General features: G+C 50.8%; 8 protein-coding genes across 8 annotated transcripts; 3 read left to right on the top strand and 5 right to left on the bottom strand.

The window, feature by feature from the left end:
- Positions 1-46: 46 nt before the first annotated feature.
- Positions 47-4,471, top strand: FPRO_11163 (uncharacterized protein; the record flags this gene model as incomplete). The annotated part of the gene is made up of 2 exons (XM_031232206.1): positions 47-262; positions 308-4,471. The coding sequence occupies 2 exons, from the start codon at positions 47-49 to the stop codon at positions 4,469-4,471; spliced, it is 4,380 nt and encodes a 1,459-aa protein (XP_031082166.1).
- A 628-nt stretch (positions 4,472-5,099) lies between these two features.
- Positions 5,100-5,841, bottom strand: FPRO_11162 (40S ribosomal protein S26E; the record flags this gene model as incomplete). The annotated part of the gene is made up of 4 exons (XM_031232204.1): positions 5,100-5,199; positions 5,375-5,477; positions 5,538-5,665; positions 5,819-5,841. The coding sequence occupies 4 exons, from the start codon at positions 5,839-5,841 to the stop codon at positions 5,100-5,102; spliced, it is 354 nt and encodes a 117-aa protein (XP_031082165.1).
- A 632-nt stretch (positions 5,842-6,473) lies between these two features.
- On the top strand, positions 6,474-6,993 carry FPRO_11161 (putative ubiquitin/ribosomal protein S27a fusion protein; the record flags this gene model as incomplete). The annotated part of the gene is made up of 2 exons (XM_031232203.1): positions 6,474-6,851; positions 6,907-6,993. The coding sequence occupies 2 exons, from the start codon at positions 6,474-6,476 to the stop codon at positions 6,991-6,993; spliced, it is 465 nt and encodes a 154-aa protein (XP_031082164.1).
- Positions 6,994-8,065: 1,072 nt separating this feature from the next.
- FPRO_11160 (putative SIK1-involved in pre-rRNA processing) lies at positions 8,066-9,714 on the bottom strand (the record flags this gene model as incomplete). The annotated part of the gene is made up of 3 exons (XM_031232202.1): positions 8,066-8,308; positions 8,362-9,484; positions 9,545-9,714. 3 exons carry the CDS (start codon positions 9,712-9,714, stop codon positions 8,066-8,068), a joined length of 1,536 nt encoding a protein of 511 aa, XP_031082163.1.
- Positions 9,715-10,085: 371 nt separating this feature from the next.
- On the bottom strand, positions 10,086-11,384 carry FPRO_11159 (putative endochitinase class V precursor; the record flags this gene model as incomplete). Its single annotated transcript, XM_031232201.1, has 3 exons — positions 10,086-11,133; positions 11,184-11,285; positions 11,335-11,384. The coding sequence occupies 3 exons, from the start codon at positions 11,382-11,384 to the stop codon at positions 10,086-10,088; spliced, it is 1,200 nt and encodes a 399-aa protein (XP_031082162.1).
- Positions 11,385-12,120: 736 nt separating this feature from the next.
- Positions 12,121-14,016, bottom strand: FPRO_11158 (uncharacterized protein; the record flags this gene model as incomplete). Its single annotated transcript, XM_031232200.1, has 5 exons — positions 12,121-12,617; positions 12,665-13,193; positions 13,241-13,300; positions 13,347-13,401; positions 13,448-14,016. The coding sequence occupies 5 exons, from the start codon at positions 14,014-14,016 to the stop codon at positions 12,121-12,123; spliced, it is 1,710 nt and encodes a 569-aa protein (XP_031082161.1).
- Positions 14,017-14,825: 809 nt separating this feature from the next.
- Positions 14,826-15,950, bottom strand: FPRO_11157 (uncharacterized protein; the record flags this gene model as incomplete). Its single annotated transcript, XM_031232199.1, has 3 exons — positions 14,826-15,017; positions 15,091-15,321; positions 15,405-15,950. The coding sequence occupies 3 exons, from the start codon at positions 15,948-15,950 to the stop codon at positions 14,826-14,828; spliced, it is 969 nt and encodes a 322-aa protein (XP_031082160.1).
- Positions 15,951-16,205: 255 nt separating this feature from the next.
- FPRO_11156 (uncharacterized protein) lies at positions 16,206-19,521 on the top strand (the record flags this gene model as incomplete). Its single annotated transcript, XM_031232198.1, has 6 exons — positions 16,206-16,269; positions 16,329-16,735; positions 16,790-17,238; positions 17,290-18,384; positions 18,438-18,807; positions 18,901-19,521. The coding sequence occupies 6 exons, from the start codon at positions 16,206-16,208 to the stop codon at positions 19,519-19,521; spliced, it is 3,006 nt and encodes a 1,001-aa protein (XP_031082159.1).
- Positions 19,522-19,617: the final 96 nt, after the last annotated feature.

Here is a 19,617-nt window from a genome sequence, read left to right as displayed (position 1 = left end):
AAGCTTTAGCTATTCTCGTTCATCGCTATACACTCGTTTACGCATCATGTTGATGTTACTCCCCCTCGTTGTTCGCTTGGTCACTGCTTTTCCTGCAAACTGGAACGAATCGATCGCTTGTCCTCATGATGGTCTTTACTCATCGCTCATTCAAGATGATGGCGAGTTTTGCTCGAGTGTTCTTGAGGGGAATCATTGCGGTGCGGGATATAGTACCCCTGTGGAGTATGTGAGGTATAATCAGACGAGGATAGCTTCATATGTGAGTGGTTCGTGATGAGTTTGGATGATTACTTATGAGTTGCAGTGTGAGTGTATTGTGACTAGCGCGTATTCTAGCACTACGGAGTCCAGGACGATGGGGTACTCGGATTCGACGGAGGCGTCGGTGGGACAGTCTGGATCGGGGACGTATGCTGAGACGACTAAAGGAGTGTATTCGACCACTGAAGGGTCGTGGAATCAGACTGCAGCGTCTGGTGGAGAGACGACCGGGGATACTCCAAGGACATCGTACACCAACAGCAGTCCAACTACAGGAACAGCCAGCGAGAGCTTCACAAGATCAGATTCAGCAGCGTCATGGAACACCACCACAGAGTCACCAGCGGATACTCAAGGTCCCTTCTCAGCATCCTTCTCGAGCCATACTTCATCTCATTCTCAGTCTGGCAACAGCACCCAAAGTCTCTCGGATGTAACATCACGGGCATCTACCCATTCATCTGGAATGACGAGATCTGGCGCTACAAGCGATTCGCTACAGTGGTCGGTTCCCGGTAACTTGACGTCGAGTCCTGTGGAGAGTAGGACACGTCTGACGGGGACTTTGACCGGGTGGAACTCGAGTATTACTGCCCCGAGCAGTGGTGTTTCTGGGACAGGGTTTTTCGTACCTATCCCTACTATGTCGGTTCCAGGTGTGTCGGTGACCACTGGTTCTGGCACGACTGGTGGGAGGGTAGGGCCAGCTTGGAACACGACTTCAGCTCCAACAGGGAATGATTCGATTCCTACTGTCAGTCTCTCAAGTGGAAGTTTTGTACCGTTTCCTACGGGATCGGACATCATTAGTTCTGGGAGTTCGTCGATTGGTAGCGTGGCTCCAAGTTGGAACACCACGTCTGCTTCGAGAGGCAATGGCTCAGTTCCTACAGTCAGCATCTCCAGCGGAACTTTCGTGCCCTTCCCTACAGCGTCTAGGGCCTCGTCTAGTGGCACAACAGGGCCAAGCTGGAATGGAACTACCTCCGTCTCGATGAGCAATGGCTCAGTACCCACGATTAGTATCTCCAGTGGGACGTTCGTACCGTTCCCAACAGCCTCGGTGTCCACAAGCTCTGGTGGTTCATCAAGTGGGAGTGTAGGCTGGAATGGTACCACGTCGAGGGGGAATGGCTCTGTACCGACAGTTAGTATCTCGAGTGGCACATTCGTTCCGTTTCCAACATTATCGCTATCAAGCCAAGCAAGCTCGGAGAGTAGCTTTGGTCCCAGCTGGAATAGCACTTCTCTTCCTCCTGGGGCAAATACGTCGGTACCGGTGACTAGTGCTTCTAGCGGAACCTTGGTGCCTTTTCCAACGTCTTCAGGGGAGTTCACTTCAGAGAGCAGTGTCGGTCCGAGCTGGAACAGTACATCTCTTTCGGGTGGTAACACCTCGTTAACGACTATCAGTGCTTCGACTTCAGCGCGACCCTCTTCAGCAGATATCACTTCGGGTATTAGCTTGGGCCCAAGTTGGAACAGTACTTCCCTTCCATCAGGTGGTAACATATCGGTACCAACTGCAGGCACATCGAGTGACTCGTTTGTGCCATTCCCGTCGGTATCATTACCGAGTCTCTCATCCTCAGTAGAGGCTACAACAGGGAGCAGTTTGTCTCCAAGTTGGAACGCCACTTCTCTGCCTCCAGGCGGTAATACCTCGATACCGACTGCCAGCACCTCCAGCGGATCATTTGTCCCGTTCCCCACAGCATCACTTCCAGGTTCATCATCCTCGGAGGGAGCAGCATCAAAGAGTAGTTTCTCTCCGAGCTGGAACGCCACGTCTCTAACTCCTGGTGGCAATACCTCAGTCCCAACCGTCAGTACATCCAGCGAGTCCTTCATACCATTCCCGACGGTATCACTACCCAGTCAATTCTCGTCAGCCGAAGCAGCATCAGGCAGCAGTATCTCGCCAAGCTGGAATAACACTGCTTTACCATCTGGCGGCAACATGACAATACCAACCATCCGTATATCCCCGTCGCAAACCTTTGTCCCATTTCCAACTCAGCCATTCCCAAGCGATACTCTCACAACAGGCCTAGAGACAAGTGGAAATCAGTTCCCAAATCAGAACAGTACTACTGTACCTGGGGTTAGCTTCACTATACCGTCAATCAGTATAACTCGGGGTGGAACATTACCCTTTCCGACGCTGCCGCTGCCAAGTGAGTCGATCACGACTGAATCTAGGATTGAGACAACCTCAGTGCCAAGTAGCAGCGCAATTCCGAGCTGGAATGGTACCACTTCTGCACCTGGAGGCAATGTCTCCGTACCGACGATCAGTGCATCGCACATTGGGACGTCGTCTCTGGTTCCGTTCCCAAGTGCATCTTTGCCGACCGTTTCTCAAGTAACGTCAGGGTCGGCCCGAAGTGAGACTTTGGTGTCTGGTTGGAACACAACAACTTGGGGATCTGAAGGCTCTGGTTCTGTTGCAACTGTCAGCTCCTCTGGGGCTGGTTCAGTTGTGACTCTTCCGATGGAGTCAGAAGCTTCTACCAGTTCTCAGAGTGGTGATGTTGGGTGGAACATCACGTCGTCCATTTCAGGCATTGTCTCCCTCCCAACCATCAGTGTACCAGCCTCTGCAATCCCAACTTTGCCCTTTCCAACAGTCTCAACCGAGGTTACCAGTACTGTTGCTAGCGAAAGTGCTGTTCCGAGCCGTGAGACGACGGGCTCTGGGCCTGGGAGTACTGAAACCGTTACATCCTTCTCGAGGCCTGTGGCTGCAACTTCAACGTCTGGCGCCTCCAACGGTTCCGCGTCACCAAGTAGTAACGCAACAACAACTGGCGTCCCGGAGTTCCCTGCCGCCAACTTCACCCATGTTACACGCACCGCAGCCATCTCGCAAGAAACATGCTACACACTCCCCAACCCAGACGGTGATTCGACTCGTCGAGCGTTACTGTACAACTCCAGACTTCGAGAAGATAACGTCTCAATCCCCACTCCGTATATCGAGTCTGTTGAGTTTGAGAAAGATGGCATTAATCCGCTGTATCTCACTGTTCGTGATGAACAAGGCGGGATCTACTATGTCGACATTTCTCATCGGGGCAGGCTTTCGGTCGCTGATCCTAATGGGTACCTGGTCACGCTTGATGCTGAGGGGATTCACTTCTCGGGGAGCAACTGCACGTACGACATATCGATCTCGATTGACGATATGTACGAGCAGATTGCCGACTTGGCGGGTGTACAATGTGCTGCACTCAAACGCAAGCGCGCCGAAGACTTGGACTTCAGTCAGGTTCTGTACCTGCATGACCAATGTGGGAACCCCGTTGACAGGTCGGTCAGGCAGTATCCTCAGCTTCTTGTAGGCGACACAGTCTGTGCAGATGTCGCTGTTGATGATGAAACTGGTCGCTGGGACTTTGAGTGTACGTTCCCGGGATCTGAGTCTGGATCATTGAGATGTCAGTCGGCTATCAAGAATAAGGTCGTCGACTTCATCAGCACAGATCCATTCGGCGGTGCATGTCCAGACTTGTCCACTGTCGTCACCACGCTTGAAGAATCAGGACAAGACATCATTGACCCTGAACAGCTTCGCAAAGACCTTGCCAATCAAGGTCTGACCCGCGACAGAGCCAAGCAAGAGGCTGATGCCGCTGTGGTCGCGTACACCCAACTATGGCAGGCTCTTGGTGCAATATTCACCAAGAACACAGAGACTTCACAGGGTGCGTTGGAAGATTACATCGACGTATACAACACCCACCGCAGTTTCGAAAACGACATCTGCCAATCCCTTCACGAAGGCGAAATCCCCCTCAACCTAACCCTCATCGCCGGCGCAACAAGCATACCCGCCATAACAACCCTCAACTGGGCCCCCGAGACAACAAAACCCTACAACATCACAGTCCAAGACTCATCACGCATCGCCTGCTGTCCCAACAGCGCAGTTGCAGAGGGAGAAGGCGCTACGTGTTCGTATCCCCGCAACGCCATCATCCCCGGCACAGGGTGCGTCTGCGGTAAGAGTGCGGCGGGTGTAGGGATTGCGTTTGAGTGGACGGAGTGTACGAATTACAAGGGGAGCTGCGAAGCTGATGGTGATTGTGGGGATGGGTATTTGTGCCTGACGGGAAGTTGTTGTGGTGGGGGTGTTTGTGTTGATGCGTTTGCTTGTTCGGAGAATGGGACGGATTTGGTGCAGCAGTTTGATGGAGGGTTTTAGGGTAGATTGGGTGTATATTATTGACAGAGCAATCAGCAACGCAGAGGAGTAATTCGTTGAATAATTTTATCTAGACATCGTCGACTTGTTTGAGGAATTTATTTAATGTGTCGATTAACTTTCAACATTCAACTTACGATGCGCAGTGGATTGACCTCATGTTGGTTCACGAAGCTCGCCACGATAAACTACCAGCACATCAATCACAGCACATTGACATCAAAATTCAAGCACAAGAGCAGACTGCTTTAGACCTGATCCCAGATCCCTTCAAAGCAATAAATGACATCAAAAGCCACAGCCAATTGAGTGTTCCTCGGCGATGTGGACCTGGCAACAGACTACACAGTGAGATCACTTCGACGCACATCTACAACAGGTGATTGAAGCGATGTGACACTCGGTCACATACATTCAACATTAAGACTGAACAGCCACAGCAATCACACACACAGTAAAAAAAGGAACAAGCAGATGTTCGTCAATGACGTGTGGACATCAAACGTCGTCCGATTGAATTTTGGAATCTCTTAGACTCATAATCCCAAAGGTATTCATCCCATCCGTTATTTTTTGAATGATGCTATCATAACCGGACTCCATCCCAAGACAAGCCATATCAACCCATTTAAGCCTTAGGGGCAGTAGGGACGATCTTCTTGCCGTCCTTGTTGTAGCGGACGCGAGGGGGAGGGGCACGGTTGCGTCGGCCAACGACGGATCGGACACTGTAATATCATGGTCAGCTTCAAGGGTTCGGGGCAGAGACGTACTGGGAGTGTGGGCATCAACTGCGCAGCAGACTGGGAGTGTGTATGGTTTTCAAAAAAGTACTCCAAGGCTCATCTGAAGCACATACGCAACCAGGGCGCAGTTGTCACACTCCCGGGGAGGACAACGTACCGGACAATCTTGCCGTGAATGGCGCAAGAGACGCAGTACTGCAGCTTCAGGTACATCTTGGGCACGGTGTACTCCGCGAAGACGGAGGCATCCGAGATGTCACCTGTAAATTAAATGTAAGCGAACGTGATCGAGCGGAGCGAGGGAGTCAAGAAAGACGTACGAATAGCAGCAGACTCAACCATGTTGCGGATGGTGAATCTCTTGATCGCCTTGTCCTTGGGGGTGCATCGCGAGCAGTTGCTGCATCGGATGGGCTTGACGTGGCCACGGCCCTTCTTGTTTCGGCCGCTACAAAAAGCTTGTTAGCATCTTGTTCAAAGTGTGAAGGTCGAGCCGTTCAATCGTTTGTCGAGCATCATCGCGGCAGTAGGTGTTGATTCGTCTGCGTCGGCGATGATGGTGTGCGATGCGATTGCAGGCGGAGGGAGGGGAATGTCGTACTTGTTCTTTCTCTTCTTGACCATTTTGACGGTTGCTGCTGATGTAAATATTCAGGTCCACGCAAGTGAAGAGGAAAGGAAAAGAAGAAGAAGAGGCGCTCTTGAAATGTGCGTTTAGTCGATTGACGTTGAGAGGGCCAGTCCACTTTTTCGGGCTGGTTTGGTGGGCAGTAGGGCAAATCTAACAGAATGGCCTGCAGAGACGGCTGAGGTCAGCGGATCCACCGCACCAAAAAGTGAAAACCCTGAATCATGTGACCAGACTCCACCGGATGGACTGGTTGTAATTTCTGAACGGGCGCTGCCCTCCACCAAAAGTCGATCTTCTTCAACCCCAATTCGCACCATCTGAGGATTGCTTAGGAAGGCAATAGTTCTTATTGTCGAGGTACGTCTGAAAGATGCTGCAAATACCCGTCTCTGTGAGGGCTTCATTGCGTCTCACTTGAGGATTGCTCTTTTGTTATATCGAATCGCAATTCTCTGCGCGCACACTCGACGCTTTTTATCGACTTTGAGCCTTCTTTTTCGTTCATTTTCGAAGAAAGACTAGAGTCGTCGCACAAAAAAAAAACCGAGACAACTCTCCGCCCGACGCAGCCGGGAACATGCTTCACACTTCGGAACCTCGATTCTAACCGTCTCAGTTAGGCAAGATGCAGATTTTCGTCAAGACCCTCACAGGGAAGACGATCACCCTTGAGGTGGAGTCTTCCGACACCATCGACAACGTCAAGTCCAAGATCCAGGACAAGGAGGGCATCCCCCCTGACCAGCAGCGACTCATCTTTGCTGGCAAGCAGCTCGAGGATGGCCGCACCCTGAGCGACTACAACATCCAGAAGGAGTCCACCCTCCACCTGGTCCTCCGCCTCCGTGGTGGTATGGCCAAGAAGCGCAAGAAGAAGGTCTACACCACCCCCAAGAAGATCAAGCACAAGCGCAAGAAGACCAAGCTGGCTGTCCTCAAGTACTACAAGGTCGACTCTGACGGCAAGATCGAGCGACTTCGACGCGAGTGCCCTGCCGACACCGTAAGTTTCCCTGCATCCATGATTGGCATGGACTGAAAACTGACTGACTCTTTAGTGCGGCGCTGGTGTCTTCATGGCTGCCATGCAGGACCGCCAGTACTGTGGTCGCTGCCACCTTACCTACGTTTTCGACAAGCAATAAATGCATGACCAAGGGACTTGAATTGGGAATTGATGACGGATCGGATTGGGTGCCAAAAATGGGCGTTGACGGGCTTTTGTAGCATAAAGCACATCCGGTTTCTGAGATAATGCATGCTTGATTGAGACGACAAACTTGTTAAATCACACAACCTGTTCTCCCCAGTGACTTTGCTTGTTTGTGACCATATTTGTCTGCTTGTTATGGTGATTTGCCACTTAACCTTCACCAGAATTCGCCGTCTGGGATGCCCTTTGTGCGCTGCCGTTGACCTGCGCTACAACACCCCAAACTTGTTCCAATATTACCAAGGCCCTTGTAGTCGCTCATTCATATCAGTCCTTATCAGTCGAATTTCGCAGCCTCGCATGAATTTCCTGGTGTCCACTGGTGAAATTTTCATCTCGCCAGAGCCTCGTTTGCCCTGGTGGGGCATGTCCTCAACACCAAGCGATCCGACAAGGATGAGTGGAGAGCACAGCAGAAGGCCTTGGGTAACATACGGTCGTTACAATGAATGTCCTTCATTTGGTTGCTCTATTCGGTCTGTTTCTTTTGTGCACCACCGACCATGATGTCTTCATCAACACCACGATAGCATACACACACAACTGTCCATGTCCTTCATTCACACTCCCAATCACGACAAATGTAGTCTTCAGTGAATTTGCATGTTTTTGTAAACAAAGGGTATGAGTTTTCCCTCGTAGTGAAAAACAGTCTTTTACAATCAAAGCCAAATGCCCTCAAACGCCCAAAAGCCATAAGCCAGAGATCAAGATCCTACAAAAACTCCTCAAACAGTTGCGCAAGGGCCCCGGAAGCAAAGGTCTCCCGCACCATCCATCGCTTTTCGCCATCCGAAGAGAGGGCGGCGCTTCTGTTGGAGCGAGCCGTGTGAGACTCCGCGCGAGGAGGTTTTGCTGGGGCGGGAGACGTTGAACCAGAGTCCGACTTACCCTTGCGCAACGTCTATCGTGACTGAAGATGCATCTCCCATTATCCGTGTTCCTGGAACGCTCTGTCGGGGGCGACAGCATAAACCAGACGCTCTCAAACAATAGGAAGAGCACTACTCGTCATCCGCAGCCTTGGACTTTCTCTTCTTCTTCTTTTTCTTCTCGCCGTCTTCCTTCGCGGGCTCGGCATCCTCCTCATCCCTCTTTCGCTTCTCCTTCTTGTCCTTCTTCTCTTTCTTTTCCTTCTTCTCCTTCTTGTCTTTCTTGGACTTCTTAGTCTCAGGCTCAGGAGCGTCAGCCATCTCCTCGTCGGAGCCAGCATTATCACCGTCATCAAGTAGGTCCATAACACCCTTCTGTAAATAAAATAGTTAGCATCGATCAGTCATTGCGATTCGAGTTCACATACCATGACATCGGTGTTCTTGGCGGGCTTCTTGCCAGTGGCGTAGAACTCTAATCGGTCCTCGACTTGCTGCTTGAGAGCCTCACCAAAGCGGGTTGAGGGCTCCTCGGAGAAGTTGTCGATACGACTGGCCATACTACACTTGTTGGCGAGGTATCGAGAGATGCGACCCTTGTTCTTGGGACCAGCCTTGCCAATGAAGCTGCTGTGGTAGATGAGACCGTACTTGGGGGTGTTGCTCTTGGTCTTGAGAGCACGGAAAAGAGCCTTCTCGGCACCGAGAATCTGGAGAGTAGAGGCAGGGTACTTGGAGAGGTTGGTCAGAGAACCAGCGTGAGAGATGAGGCGGGCGGCAACGGGAGTGCCAATGAGAGTCTGCAGGTTGGGGGCGATGTCGGACATCTTCTTCTCGAGGTAGGCGGAGGTGGACTTGCGGTTGTCGGCCTGCTTGACAACAGCCTCAGCGAAGCCGTGGACAATCTCGAGGTCAGCAGGAGAGATGTCGAGACCCATGGAGACCTTGGCGGCGTCAATGATGGCCTGAGCCTTCTCACCATCCTCACCAACGAGAGCGGCAATGTCGTGGAGCTTATCATCGTTCAAGCTCTTCTTGTCGCCAATGGCCAGAACAAGCTTGCAGTAGGTGTAGTTGTCGGAGACAATCTTGACCAGCTCAGGGAAGTGCCATCCGTACCACTCGCGAACGCGCATGAAGAACTGGTTGACGCCCTTGTCCTGGAAGTCGATGGTCGCGCTAGCCTGGATGATGTGGTTGTCGTTGCGGGTGACGCTGAACTTGACCTTGGCACGGGAGTAGGCGTGACCCATACCCAGACCGGCCTTCTCAACATCGCCGTACTTGAGTCCGCCGAGAAGCTTGTCGGCGTGGAGTCGGATACCGCGAATAACATCGCCGACAATGTCAGAGGTATCGGCAGTCTCGCACTCGAGGCCGGGGAAGAGGCCCTTGATCGCGCCAGCAAGGTTCTTCTCGGAAACACCAAGGACAACCTTGGTCTTCTTGCCGCTTGTCTGGGGGAGGTTGAGTTCGAGGACAGACTTGAGGTAGTCCGAGACGATACCCTCAGTGACGAGGTTAATGTTCTCAAGAGCCTCGACGTGGCCCCTTTTTTGAAGTGTCAGTTATCGCGCATCCATCGGCATCGCACGTCCGAGATTGAAATACCTGAAAGGGCTGAAGTTGGCCAGCTTGACCATCTTGCCGAACTTGGCGAGGTCGTTGACGGCGGCCTGAGTCTCCTTCAATTTCAGGCCCACCGCATCCTGCTGATGCACCACCTTGAAGAGGGCATAGCCCACGGGGGATTCGTATAGAGCGTAGTCGATGTGCGACATCTTGTCGTTCCCTGCCGGTGCCGCAATTGGGAATGATTCCGCGTCGAATGGGTTTGGTGATGGCTCGAGGCTTAAGATTTTCACACTTTTTTTCCAGGTGGAAATTTTCTGGCAGCTTGCGCACGGACCAGCTGAGGCTGGTGTGGCTAGTGATTGGTCACGTGGATGATCTGTCCAGCATCGATTGATGAGGCATTATGAGATGAGGCATGCAAATATTCGGGAACTCAATATTGGATTTTATCGATTCTTTCAGAGGCCGTGATTTATTCATACTGTTCATTTACTTATGTTATGTTGCTTCATGTAAGTGAGCGTTCAGTCAACATCAACGCTCATCTTACTTCTTGACCCACCAAGTCCACTTCGCCTCAATTGTTCGGGAATCCATTTCGCAAGTTATCATACTTGGTCGCAGGATACTCAATGCAGTTATCTTGCCTCATGAGCGCACCTTGTCCACCAAACCCATTCACAACAGTCGTGATCAAGCTCTGATCGCCAGTCTTGTCCGCACTGCTCTCCCACCACATTGCACCGCCGAGCTTCCACTTCTTGACATACTCGGCCTTGTCCCAGGCAACTCGCGGCGTGTCGTATGTGACCATGGTTCGTGTCTGGGGGTTGTAGCAGTAGCTTGCACAGCACCCTCTGTCCCCATACTCTGTAGCGCCCTCGAGGGGAAGTTTCTTGTAGTCATGGACACCAGCCTCCCAGGTTCCTTCACCGGTGCCCTGGTAGGGTCGGCCTGGGCCGTCGGTGTTCTGGAAAGCTCGACCGTAGAGGGGCATACCAAGAACGATCTTCCCGGGGGATACGCCGCTACGCACGTAGAAGTCTATGGCGGCGGATGTAGAGAAGGGGGTTGATTGGGGGTTGTCGGGAGATGGGTACAGATTGGCCTGGTGGCCAGCAACAGAGTCCCAAGATCCAGCATAATCGTAGGCCATCAGATTCCAGAAATCAAGATATCGATCCATTCCACGAATATCAAGTTTCTGGAAGTTTGTCGCACCAGCGGGGCAAGCAACGGTCAGTTCAAAATGATAAGGCTGACTCAAAGTCTGGGCATAAGCGTCCATCTCACGTCGAACGGCACCTAGCAGCTCAACATAATCTCTGGCCTCATCTGCATTCTGAGGATACTCCCAATCAATGTCGATACCGTCAAATCCGAGGTTCTTGATAAGGTCAACGCAGCTCTTGGCGAAGGTATCGCGTCCTTCGGGTGTGCTGGCAGGAGCCTTGAAGTTGCTGCTGTAGGTCCATCCTCCAACACTGAGAAGAATCTTGAGGTTGCGGTTGCGGCGCTTGAGGAGGTTCAGCTGCTTCATGCAGCCATATAAATTGGTGCCTTGGTCATTCCAGGAGTCGCCGTCCCAGTGAATGTCGGTATCGGCCCATGAGTCGGTGAGATGGCTGATCATGTCAGCGGGGCTACATTGAGATGATAGTTGGGGGTGAGTTACACTTCGCCAGAGTCGCTTCGGACATTAGCGAATGAATAGAGAACGTGTGTGAGGTTCTCTACGGGGAGATCTTGAGGACGATGCTGTCGGGCATAAATGGCCCTGTTCTCATTAGCTGAGTTCAATGTCTTGGTGCAGGGTAGTTTTATACCAGTTGACAAAGTAAGCGACGGTGCGGAAACCTTCAGGACCACCACCCATTTTGACTAAAGTAATAGACGTAAAAGTATTTGATAAAAATACTGCGATCAAGGCAGTGAGAACGGAGGCTATAAGAAGGACACTTGACCAGGTACAATGCCCAACTCGTTGTCTCTGTGGAATATCCGTGATGATGGAGGGGCACTAGAGGGGCTGACGGTGGGGAATCACTTCAGCTTCAAGGAACAAGTGAATAGCGAAGTGAATTGATGAGGTTTCGAGGATGTAGCAAACAAATAGTCAGATATAAGAAACGCGGAGGCATCCAAGCCTCTTACTCAGCAATTCACTGACCAGTTTCAGCTCTTCATGTCCAACTTCCAATTCATGTTTTTGCGTCGTCATCTGCGGCTTGACTTGGTTTGCGGCCAAGAGTGGCGGTGCTAGATCGTGGCAATGCTGCGGTGTACCTGGCTAGAGGTAAGAATTCGACACCAAGCGACAGAAATAATCCGGCAATTGTAGGCCAAGATGCGGGTAAGTCTGACAGTTTATTTTTAATACACCTCCTCAGCTTCCCCATCCTTTTTGCGTCCTGAAATCTGGGCAGCTGGGGTGGCTGCATGAGCTAGACAACGCACCAGACGACGGGACTGAACGGCATTGGCAGCTTGGCGGACCAGTCTTTGAATAGCTCAAATTTGAATTGTCAAAGAAAGACGTAAGTAGTGATGCTGAATCTTTGTGCCTCTATGTGAACAGTCGTAACCTCATTGAAAATTCCTGTGCCAGGGTATCAAAACACAAACAAGAAATCCTCGTTCTCCAAATCTGTGATATCACCAAAGCCTTTATCTTCATCCTTCCGATCCGTCCTGTCCCCTTCCAAATCTCCCGCCTCGGCAACCCTACCATCCTCGCCCTCTTCTGCTTCACGCAGCACCCTTCCACGCAATGATCTCTCCATGTGCTCTATTCTCTCTGCCTCTTCCGCCGTCTCCAGACTCCGGTCCACCAGCACAGCGCTTTTCCCGAGCGCGACTCGGCGTTGGCTGTGAAGGCGGTTCAATCGAGCGAGGTGCAGAGAGGTGAGTACCACGAGAGCGATGACGACGATGTAGAGTGCGAGGTTGGACCGAAGACCGCGGGTATAGGCTGGTGCTTCGTCTGGGGAGTAGAGGAGAGGACCGACGATGTTGCCAGCTGAGGCGCTGATGAAGATGAGTGCTGATGTGGACTTGCGCTTTGTGTCGCCCGCTGTGTTTTGTGATGACCATGAGTAGATCAAGGGTGCTGAATACTGTTAGATGAAGTGTGATAAGAGATGAGAGAATACTTACTGATACCAGTGTATGTGCACAGACAGAAATAGCCCGCCAGCAAAACCCCTTTGTTCTCAAGATTATGCTCAAAGTGTAACATAATGGCACATCCAACGATGGGAGGTATACACAGCATAACAATAACCGGGCCCTTGAGCTTCCACTTCATGGCGATATAAGCACTCGCCGACACAGCGATGATGTGCGAAACCCCAACAGGTACATTGAACAACATCGTCTCAAACGGATCCGACACGAACGATTTGATGATAAGAGGCCCGAAAGTCGAGATACCATTTGAAGGTACGGAGATGCAAAAGATCATGGCAACCCAGCACCATGTCTTGAGGTCTTTTAAAGTCTCAACGACATGGGACATCCTCCATTCGCGAGACATGACGCCCATTTGGTTGTTGCGAAGACGCTCGATTGCTATGATCTTGTCTTCATCGGTGAGAAACTTGGCTTCGGTGGGTGAGTCGGGCATCCAGAAGAACATGACGAAGGAGACTCCGACTGTGATTGCGCCAAAGAAGAGGAAGATGATCTATTGGTGTTAGTCTAGAGATGTGTAACAGAGGCAGTGGGATGTACCTGATAGGGCTTCATCTTGGAATCAATACGTGCAAGTCCATAAGTAATGAGACTCCCAAGCTGTCAAATATTAGCTCAGACCATCAATCAAGAACATCGTACTCACCACCCACGTCAACCCATTCATGCAGTACCACGATCCAATCCGCAGAGTCTGCTCTCTTCAAACCATCAGTACCATCTCACACCATCACTCATCAAACATACCTTCTCCTCCACCACATCTGCGTGATCGCAATAAAACTCGGCCCAATACTAGCCTCAAACGCACCCAGAAAGAACCTCGCAACCATCAATGTCTTGAAATTACTCGCCCAAGTCATGAGAACGAGCGTGACTCCCCAGGCCAGAACCATGGCGCTCGTGAGTTTTCCGATGGGTAACTTGACCAATGCGAGTGCGAGAGGCGGTTGCATTATTAATTGCGCGAGATACACAATACTTCCGAGCCATGAGTACTGATCGCCTTCAAGGTTGGTGTCTTCGATAAGCCCGAATATTGAGGCATATGATAATGTTGCTTTGTCCAAGGCTTGGAGGAAGTACACCGAGAGCATGAGGGGCAGTAACGCAATGTCAATACGCCGTAAAATTCGCGCATCGTCAGCTGGCGGAATGGTGATCTGCTCATCTGGCGAACGGCCCATTTTGATGAGCAGCATAGCCGCTGCATCGCGATGATTCTCGGCTCTGGCCTCTTGTCCCTCCATGGTGTCGGTGTTGTTTTCCGGTTCATCGTTGTTTGGGAGGGGTTGGTACTCTCCGCGAGATGACATGGCGGCGGCATACGCCCGATTGAAAAACCTTGACAACATGGTTGCTCCAACCCCAACGGGCGAGTCTTTTTTGTTGACAAAAGTTTGTTCTGTTTGTTTGGGTCTCTTATCGCTGGATATCGTGTAAGATGGTTTGGTGGAACGAGGAGTGACGTCGGTGTGGCTGTGGCTTGGGGAGCGTGGCCCTTGCAGGGTCTGGAGGTTATGGCGTGCTGGACCCTGTAATTCGGACCAACTACGAAAGGCGTGTGCTGATTAGTAGGGACCATTGGTCAAATTGACGCGCTTCAAGGAGCAAGAAAACTCGGGACCTTGACCCTAAGTGATGAAGATATTTAGGTAAATCTAGCCTAAATTTAGGGGACTCTTTGTTAAGTTTAGGATACCTTTTGCTGAGTTTATTTTGTCACCGTATCCATATCAAGGTCTGATGTCTTCTTGCTCCCTGTGGCGTCCTAAGTTTTCTTGCCTCCATGGCTCAGACCCGCTCAAGTTAATCAGTTTATGTACAGAGGTAGAATCTTATCATCCATGGATAAATTGAAGTGCTCCTTCAGATCCCATTGGCTGACTGGCAACAGAAACCCTGACCCTTAGATTCCGATAAGGCTCATTTAGTGTCCTGATTCGGAAGAGTTCATCCGGTGGGTTTTGGTGACTAAGTGGTTTTCTGGTGATCTGATTTGACATGGACATGTTATGTGCCTTTTCGGAATCTAAAGGATATGTGGTCCATCTGACCAGCCGGGCTCCAAATGCGATGGAACATAGGAACCAAGCGTGGCCTTACTGATCCTGATACTTGGCCGTTATGAGCTTTTGCCTCTAGCTTGATGAGCAGATTGGATTTGGCATATATCCAAAGTATGGCATGCTGTGAAAGCCTGCGTCAGCGCAATCGTATGCACGTACATGGCGCATAAGATTGACACATGGAAGATCTGATGTGAGCTGAACCAGATGTCGAAATGGCCTGGTGCAAAACGCTCAGGGATTCGGAACTGCACCCCTAGGTTAGAAATGTCTCTCCCTCGATATGGAAAGGCCAGGAAGAGAAGAATAAAATGTACGTACTGCATAAAGGCCACAGCCCCCTCCGTATAGAAGGAGCTCGACAAGGTACCATTTCATGCCCGAATACCCGAGCATATATTCTAGCCCATAGACCTGTACGCCGTGCAATAAGGGGATAAAGGCAGAAGCACCGAGCGCCACGTAGGCGCCGACCCTCACCTTACGCCATCGCAATGTCCTGAATTTAGGTATGGAGATGAGAGCAGCTGTGGCAGACCCGCAAAGAGCAACCTAATGACTCGGTCAGCATGCTTCTGAGACTTGTCACACCCTCTCACAGTCGAGGATGTAACTGAGTGGCTCGGGTGGCGAACAATAGTCCAATGAATCTTCTGTAAAAATGGTTCGCAATTGAAGATATAATAGATCCCGGGGATAAAGGTGCCGACGGTCACAATAACGATCCCTAGCAAATCCATTCGGTGCCAGAATTGTTCCACCTCGTGTGAATGACTTCCGATAAGATGATACACAGCGCTGAAGATCAGACAGCTCTCGGCTGAACAGAAGAAGATACTGAACATGATAAAATCAGTTCTTGTGACGTCAATATACTGAGGCCCATATATAGTTCGGAGAATAGTGACCGCAAAGAGTGGCAGTAACACAGCGCCAATCAAATGGGTATACACGTTGCAGGTCTCATTGTGCAAGAAAGTGAGACTTTTGACAACTTGTAAATAGTCTGCTTCCAACGGGCGATAGCCGGCGAGGATATACTTGTTATCTCGCCGCCACTCAGGAATATCGTGCCATGTGACGGTTCGTGTTGTGGGTGATGGATTGGCCATTTGCTGCTTTGCGCCGTCTAGGTCGTTAGGCTGAGTGCGGCGTTTTTTAACAGTATCTAGCCCGGTCATAATGACTGTGCGCAGTTGTTCCAGGCTGTACTGAATTATCGTCTGACCGGAGGAGTTGTTCGGTAAAGATATCGACGGTGCAGGAGGAAGAGGACGAGGAGGAGGGTCAAGGCCACCATGAGCATTCGCTAAGGGCGGGGAGTACGGATACCTAGGTTGGATAGAAGGGAGCTAGGCGCGGCGCGGCGCGATCCCGTTGTGGGTGCCTGAGTGCCTCGGCGGCTAGCCGATACTACTGAAGCGTAGAGGGGGAATATGGACGTCTTCGATTGGCCAAAAGAGGGTTTCCAGGCGAGGATCGTTTCAGAAACAGTCGTGTGTAAGCTGAAGATGGCTAGGTTGAGTCTTGAGGTAATGACCAACACAATTCCTAGCCAGTGGTAGGCGAGACGGCTCGGGAAGACCCCATCCCCAGCGATAAGGCGCCTGGCGCAGAACGGTTTGATCGCCTCGGTTACATGATTCTATTCCAACTTGACCTAAGGGACGTTTGCCACAACTCATCAGAGTGCAACGATCACGATTACATTGCGCCAACTATGAGCCAGAACAATGAAGCCGGCTGGTTCAGGAGGATAATGGGTTACTTAGCAAGTTTGTCGCCAGAACAGCCAACTCCTCAGACGGCGAACTCGCAGAGGCGCGACGACGCTTGGTTACGGACGGATGCTTATTTACAGTACGAGAACCAAGACTTTGAAAGTCTGGATCCACAGCTCCAGGCCAGCGCATTACGTGCGCTCAATAATTGTGTACAGGTCAAGCAGAACCATGAGGTCAACTTTGTCAGCTACTTGATCCCAGCCAACGATTTCCACAACTGATGCAGAATGAAATAGAACTTTAACCCAGAGGCACCGTATCCAAACCTCGAAGCGGCCAATCGCATCCTACAACGGGATGATGGACTGGGAGGTCGACCGTTAAACGCAACAATTAGTTTGAGCAAACGAAAGCGAGACCGGGACCCTCTCCTCGAGGAGTTTCGACATATGGATACGATCACGAAGAAACGCCGGATAATTGTTCGAGACAACTCTGAAGCCGTTGATAATGCCAATGCGCCAGAAGCAGACTTTGCAATCCGGGCGAGAAAACAGTCCATGTCACTATATCAGGGGCTGCGAACACACTGGACGTGTGTATGTCAGAAATGCTCGCGCTTGAGTGTCAGGCTCTCGTTGCCTCCGCCAAGTAAAAGCTCGCCTTTAGAGACGTCATTCGAAGTCTTCTTTGGCGTGAGATCACTGTTACAGGTCTCACTGCAGGAAGCAAAGATCACGATCAAGTAAGTGCCTTATTCGCGAAAACGATCGATTGACCAATGCGATCTGTGTAGGGACGAGGCAGTCGACGTACATGGGCACAAATCAGAGATCACGTCAAGTGAGTTGTCTGATTTTGTGCATATCTGTCAAACTATCACCGAGTCGATAGACCAACAAACTTGCTTGCATCTTAAGTTTGAGAATGGAATGTTCAAGAGGCTTCGTCCACAGCCAAAAGTCTTTGGGGATCCTCATCATCCGCAGATGGTGTCACTATCTGCTCTTTTCAAACGCCAACAGGAGCTGACTGGAGGGACCTCGGTTCTGCCACACAGGGGAAAGCGAATACTTGCTGTTGTCCTTGCAACGGCGCTGCTTCCCTTCCTTGAAACACCCTGGGTACAACCGACCTTCAATCATTCAAATATACAGTTCTTCCAGCCACTGGAGGAAGACAGTCTTCCAGACATTACAAAACCTTTTCTGGACATGAAGCGAGTCCCTGTTGCCATGCCAAACAGAGGCATGGCGAGGGAAGATGAAGCCGATATAGACACTGCTAAGCATATGGTTCATCCTAACGCTAGCGTGCTCGCGCTTGGTATCTTGCTGTGCGAGCTTCATTATTGCAAACCTATAGAAGCTTGGCAAGATGACCCAAACGCTAGTCAGAATGTCAACAGCGCTTACTATACCAGTTTAGAAGTCCTTAGAGACCTCGAAGATGATGCTGGGCTGGATTATTACCTTGCCACAAAGGCATGCCTCCAATGGGAATACCTACCCGCCGGAGAATATACAACATTTGAATCCGCCGGCGTTCAGAAGCTGTTCTACCAGAACGTCGTGAAGAGACTCGAATCCGAGGTTCTCAGTACGTGGGAGAAAGGCTTAGAAAATTTGCAGAGCTTGAGTGCTCAAGAAATCCAGCGTTGTTGGGGCAGGAATGGCTGCGAGGTCATCCGACAGCATACGGCTAGGCGCGAGTCAGTCACCAAAGCTGCTTCAGAACCCCCAGTGATCTTATCGTCTCCAGATCTGCAGACGACAGCTAGACGGTACAGCACAGTGCAGACTTCTGGCTTGCCTCGCTCCTACATACCTATGGAAGCTTCTCAAAGCTTACAATTCTTTGATGCAAACCATCAAAAGGTCTCTGAGCAAGAGTAAGTTATCTTTCGGGGCGTTTTCGTGTTGTGCGAACTGACAACTCTTGAAGAAAAGTATTATCAGATCGGTGGATGGATAGCATGGCGATGACGATCTATAAGTACGTCGGTACCTACGATAAAGGGAATCAAAGCGCTGCGCCTGGCGTTGATGGGCCGGTGCGCATAGCAATATTGGACTCTGGTTTCGACCCTGACCTTCATTTCGTGAAGACTAACGAAGGACACATCGATCCGCGGATAAAGGACTTCCGGAATTTTGTTGCCGGACAGAATGAGCTGGAGTGCCGGGATGAAATTGGACACGGCACCCATGCACTTGGTCTCCTCCTCAAGGTTGCCACGTGTGCTGAGATTTTTATAGCCAGAATCGCGAACCAAGCAACGCTAGGTCGCGACAGCTATAGCGCCATCTCAAAGGTAAGTCTGAAAGCAGTATTGCGCATATATTATGACATGGGTAGAGCTTGGGGATGCAACTTTCCTTGAACCCTTTGACTAACACCGTGTAAGGCCGTCAACCACGCCGTATCCGTATGGAAGGTGGATGTTATCTCCATGTCCTTCGGAATCCGGGAGTTCGATGAGGATATGATGAAAGCAATACAGAATGCAAGGGCGAACCGAACACTGATGTTCGCAGCGGCGTCAAATGACGGGGCAAACCACGGTCGAGCTTTCCCAGCCAAAGATAGCGGGGTATTTTGTATACACTCATCCGACGCGAACGGGAGACCTTCCAGGTTTAATCCGATAGCTGAAGAAGATGATGTGAACTTCTGCCTCCTCGGGGAAAACGTCGAGTCCCATTGGCCAGTTGGTACAGGTGGTCATAACGAGGACATGCGTGTCATGTCCGGGACATCAGTAGCGACGCCCATCGCCGCCGGGATTGCTGTTTCGCTCCTCTCTCTTGTGAGGCAGCAAGAGAAAGATTTACCCACCGGTTCCGACCGACTTGGCTGGTGGCTTAAGGATTTTGACTTTATGAAAGGTGTGCTCAAGAGCATGAGGAAAGGCAACAAATACGATTGTTACGACTACATCCCGCCACACTTTCTGTCGAACATGGGAACATCAAGGGAGGATGTATATAACAGAATCAAGCAGATCAGGGGCGAGATGTTACAGTAATTAACTAGAAGGAAAATGCTCACTCGAATATGGTCCCTAATAATATGTTGACTTAGAGAAAGCCTGTTGTTATGTGTCCTTCAAGATATCCTGCTA

Source organism: Fusarium proliferatum, assembly GCF_900067095.1.
Source record: "Fusarium proliferatum ET1 genome assembly, contig: FPRO_scaffold005, whole genome shotgun sequence".
NCBI classification, from domain to species: domain Eukaryota; kingdom Fungi; phylum Ascomycota; class Sordariomycetes; order Hypocreales; family Nectriaceae; genus Fusarium; species Fusarium proliferatum.
This window is presented reverse-complemented; position numbering and strand designations above follow the sequence as displayed.